Raw genomic sequence first — 5,000 nt, 5'->3', positions numbered from 1 at the left:
TCCTCCTGCTGGACATTAGAGAGAATGCAGCTTTAAGTGGAGTCTCCTCCTGCTGGACATTAGAGAGAATGCAGCTTTAAGTGGAGTCTCCTCCTGCTGGACATTAGAGAGAATGCAGCTTTAAGTGGAGTCTCCTCCTGCTGGACATTAGAGAGAATGCAGCTTTAAGTGGAGTCTCCTCCTGCTGGACATTAGAGAGAATGCAGCTTTAAGTGGAGTCTCCTCCTGCTGGACATTAGAGAGAATACAGCTTTAAGTGGAGTCTCCCCCTGCTGGACAATAGAGAGAATGCAGCTTTAAGTGGCGTCTCCTCCTGCTGGACATTAGAGAGAATGCAGCTTTAAGTGGAGTCTCCTCCTGCTGGACATTAGAGAGAATGCAGCTTTAAGTGGAGTCTCCTCCTGCTGGACATTAGAGAGAATGCAGCTTTAAGTGGAGTCTCCTCCTGCTGGACATGAGAGAGAATGCAGCTTTAAGTGGAGTCTCCTCCTGCTGGACATTAGAGAGAATGCAGCTTTAAGTGGAGTCTCCTCCTGCTGGACATTAGAGAGAATGCAGCTTTAAGTGGAGTCTCCCCGTTGACGACCGTGCGGATCGTCTTTGATCTATAGTCCCGCGGTGGCCCTCTGGCGGCGGAGCTCCTCGCCCCTCTACAGCGTTTTAAAGACCACGCGCGGGTCGAAGGTGCCGTTCCCCTGGAAACCAAGACCTACTTCCTGATTGGCCACACGCAGAGACCGCAGCAGCGCGCCATGTCCGTCAGGTTCTTCTCCGCCTCCCTCATGTCCCTGTTGACGGTGTCCATGCCTTCCTCGATGCGCTCCAGCTGCTCTGTTAGGAACAGGAGGTTTACGGCGCTGGGTTTATGACGGCAGGAGAGACACGGGCGGCGTGCAGCAGATGGGATCGCCGGATGTCGGATGTGGTAAATCAAAATTCAGGTGCGAGAGGCGCTCGAACAAACATTGCGCTCGCAGGCTTCACACAATGTCAACTAACTGAACTAGCAACGGTGCTAATCCGCCGTTGTATGAGCGCAATAACGACGCACGCTTGTCGTTTATGACGCCGCTGCTTCCTGTCTTTGTGCTGAACCCAAACCCTGAATGTGTGCACTGCCACTGAGGCCACTTCCTGTATGATATAATAGTCTTTAAGTCTATTTTATATATTAAAGGTTGCGTACGTAGAATCTTTATTAAAAGCTAATGCTAATGCTAATGCTAACGGTACAGAATGGAAGTGCTGCTTTTCCATAAAAAGGTATATTAAGTCTATTTTTGACGGGTTTGACAATGACTTCCTGTCCCGTTCTGCTCCCATGGTAGCAGCCAATAGCGTTGGGCGTTGCTGGGTGCCAGAGTCGTCTGTTGTTGGGTGCAGCTACTGGGTGAAATGGAGTTAGCCGATCGTGCAGCTGCTTGGGAGCCTCAGTGAAGGGGGCGTTCTTTGTCCCAGCAGCTGAGTGAGCGGAGACGGGCAACAACCAGAGTCACTATAGGCCGAGCATTCACTCCATGGACTGAGAGAAAGGAGAGGAACGCCGTTCAAACGCACGCCCACATGGCTGCGCTTCTCCCTGAGCGCTAAGCTAACGGTGCGTTCCATTTAGCTCGGATATCCGAAGTAAGAGCTGGGACTGACGGCACACCTGAGTTATCAGCGTTTCAGCTACAACGTCGGAAAAAACGACGGCTGGCACTACCAGGCTACAGTTAGCCGTTGTTAGCCGTTGTTAGCCGTTGTTAGCCGTTGTTAGCACGATTGGCGTTGTAGTTCGCAGCATTTCCATATATATACACATCTAACACTGTTTATGTTTACGCCGACTTATTGTGACAACAAATAGTAAAAAGTGTTAATAAAATGATTATTAAAGGAGCTTCTTTACTGTTTACAACCGGGGCGGCCATCTTTAAAATGTCATGCACCTCGTGGGCACCATAACTTTCATGTTTACTTAGCTGTAACGCTAACGGCTAACGCTAACTGTCAGTTAAACTCCTCTAATCCTTGTTTTGATGCTGTGATTTTCTGGAGGGGACGGGTTCAAACAGGCTCCGGTCTCCTGGAGCTACTGGGCCGGGTCTGACCAACCTGGCAACCCCACTGCTGGACTTCTTTTTTGTTGCTGGGACGACGATCTGGAGACACTAGATGGAGCTGTTCAGCACAGATGTAGAGTCCTAAAACCTGGACTTGATCGCACTTTTGCACTTCCTGTTTGTTTGTTTCTTAATGTTTTTGGTTGAAAGCCTGAAAATAATGAAAGTGCTGCACAAAATACTTAAAATACATCATTAAATATTGATTTTCTGCAATAATCCAATGGAAAAATGGCTTTTTTGTTGGGGGAACCAGGACGATGCTAACGTCCGGGTCGTCCCTGCAGCACATACTATACATTGTATATTTAAAAAGTCCATTTCGATACATTTGAACGCATTTGTACGTTTGTACATTTGATCAAAGGTGAAACAGAGGAACTTAAAGTGATCGTAAATATATAATATATATATCAGACGGATTAATAACTCACCTCCTTGTTCGTCCAGCATCACCACCGCTCTGATCCCAGCATCTTTACTCTGCAGGACGGAGCACACGAGCAAACGAGCACTCACTCGTTAACTAACTAAATGAACTAATAACGAATCAACTCATTAACATATTCAAACATTAACCATTTAACATATTAACTTATTTACCAATTAACGAATTAAACGATGAGCGAATTAACAAATTAACTAATTCAATAATTATAATAATTATATTATTATTATTATTATAGTATAATAAATATATTAATATATTATAATAATTGATTAATTAACAAATTAAAATATCAGTCAGTTGAAGGGAATATAAACAAGGCAATGAAATTTAATCAAATAAAAGTAAATTAAAATAAATAGATACATATAAATATCTACACTAAATATACATATATAAACAATAAAGAAATATATTTAGTATGTTATAAAATAAATAATAATAAAACAATATAAAAAATAAATATATACATTTAAAAAAAATAATTAATTAAATAAGAAATGTTCCCTTTTTTATTTAATTATTTTTAAAATAAATAGATAAATATAAATATAAATATCTACATATATAAACAATAAAGAAATATATTTAGTATGTTATAAAATAAATAATAATAAAAAATGTAAAAAAATAAATATAGAAATTAAAGAATAAATTAGAAAAAATGTATTTAATCACTTTGTTTGAAGGGAACATTTGTTGAACTGTTAATTAATTAAGTGATTAATGGATCGTTTACCTGCAGTCTGTTTGAAAGGACACTCCCTGGATGACGGACAATAATCATAATAACAACAATAATAATCACAATAATAATAACAACACTAGTCTGTTTCTTGGAGCTGCTTCCTGCTTCTCGTCTCGGCCACTTTTCTTTTCAATTCGTCAAAAACCTCAAATGACTTTTCCAGCAGCTCGGAGTTAATGACATCATCCACATCCGTCTGTTTCCAGTGTGTGTGTGTGTCTGTGTGTGTGTGTGTGCGTGTGTGTGTGTGTGGGTGTGCGTGTGTGTGTGTGCGTGTGTGTGCGTGTCTGTGTGTCTGGCGTGTGTGTGTGCGTTTGTGTGTGTGTGTGTGTGTGCGTGTCTGTGTGTGTGTGTCTGGCGTGTGCGTGTGTGTGTGTGTGTGTGCGTGTGTGTGCGTGTCTGTGTGTGTGTGTCTGGCGTGTGTGTGTGTGTGTGTGTGTGTGTGTGTTTGTGTGTGTGTGTGTGATAATGACAGACTTGATTTCAGCTTGTTAACTGAGAATGCAGTGAGAGTTTGTGGTGTAACCTCATGTGTGTGCATGTGTGTCTGTGTGTGTGTGTGTGTGTGTGTGTGTGTGTGTGTGTTTGTGCGCGTGTGTGTGTACCTCCTCAACCAGCTGCATCATCCTCCTCGTGCTCTCCAGGGACTGAAACACACACAAACGCATAAATAAGACACAATAAACAGCTGAACAAGCAAAAATAATCATAAAGAATAATCAGAATAAAAACAGGTCATTTGTCTCCTGAACCTGTCTGTGTGTGTGTGTGTGTGTGTGTGTGTGTGTGTGTGTGTGTGTGTGTGTGTGTGTGTGTGTGTGTGTGTGTGTGTGTGTGTGTGTTGTGTAAATATCATGTTAATCACTTGGGACTTCCCCACCTTTGGTACACATGGCTTTGACCTGCAGTAACCTTTACACCCTATTGTGTGTGTGTGTGTGTGTGTGTGTGTGTGTGTGTGTGTGTGTGTGTGTGTGTGTGTGTGTGTGTGTGTGTGTGTGTGTGCTCATCCGTGCCTGATGGTTCCCTGCAGGTATAGCTGCACTGGGAGACCAGTTGTCTCCATGGCAACCAGGTGAGCCAGGTGTTCTTAAAGGGACAGGAGGTTGTAACGCTGATCCCATCGCAGTGTGTGTTTGTGTGTGTGTGTGTGTGTGTGTGTGTGTGTGTGTGTGTGTGTGTGTGTGTGTGTGTGTGTGTGTGTGTGTGTGTGTGTGTGTGTGTGTGTGTGTGTGTGTGTGTGTGTGTGTCTGTGATTTAAGGATGCATTTGGTTACGGTTAGGGTCTACACAGTTACCAGTTACCCGGGGAATACGGCACTGATGGGAAAAAATAACAGACCGAGGAACACGGGTACGCTCCCCTTAAGTTCACTGGGGACTCAGGGCGCACTCCCACTGTGCCTCCGTACCGTGCCCAAGAACGTGTCACAGCTAAAGTCTGGTTCCTTTGACCAGTGTGAGTGCAACCGTACCACGTCTAGGAGCGGCACGCTCGCCGTCCACGGCCCGTTTGGGAGAGGTGGGCTTTAGTAAAGCACGTTTGCACGTGTACGAGCACGAGCGTGCGCACGTGTACGAGCACGAGGCCTACGGCGGTTCTGAGGTCATTTCCTGTGCGCCTGTTGGGACGTAGAAAAAAGAAGGAGGGACCATGCGCGGACATTTCAAACAATGGCGGTGAAAGGTTCACGTTGGT

The 5,000-nt window shown here is 44.2% G+C and overlaps 1 protein-coding gene across 1 annotated transcript in view; it reads right to left on the bottom strand.

Annotated features, from left to right (window-relative positions):
* LOC310947249 (synaptosomal-associated protein 25) overlaps positions 1-5,000 on the bottom strand; it is a 20,028-nt gene that overhangs the window by 10,250 nt on the left and 4,778 nt on the right. Inside the window, 2 exon segments of the mRNA XM_083914017.1 lie at positions 2,540-2,588; positions 3,907-3,948. Coding sequence (XP_083770143.1) covers positions 2,540-2,588; positions 3,907-3,948 — 91 coding nt within the window.

Source organism: Echiichthys vipera, assembly GCF_963691815.1.
Source record: "Echiichthys vipera genome assembly, chromosome: 5".
NCBI classification, from domain to species: domain Eukaryota; kingdom Metazoa; phylum Chordata; class Actinopteri; order Perciformes; family Trachinidae; genus Echiichthys; species Echiichthys vipera.
This window is presented reverse-complemented; position numbering and strand designations above follow the sequence as displayed.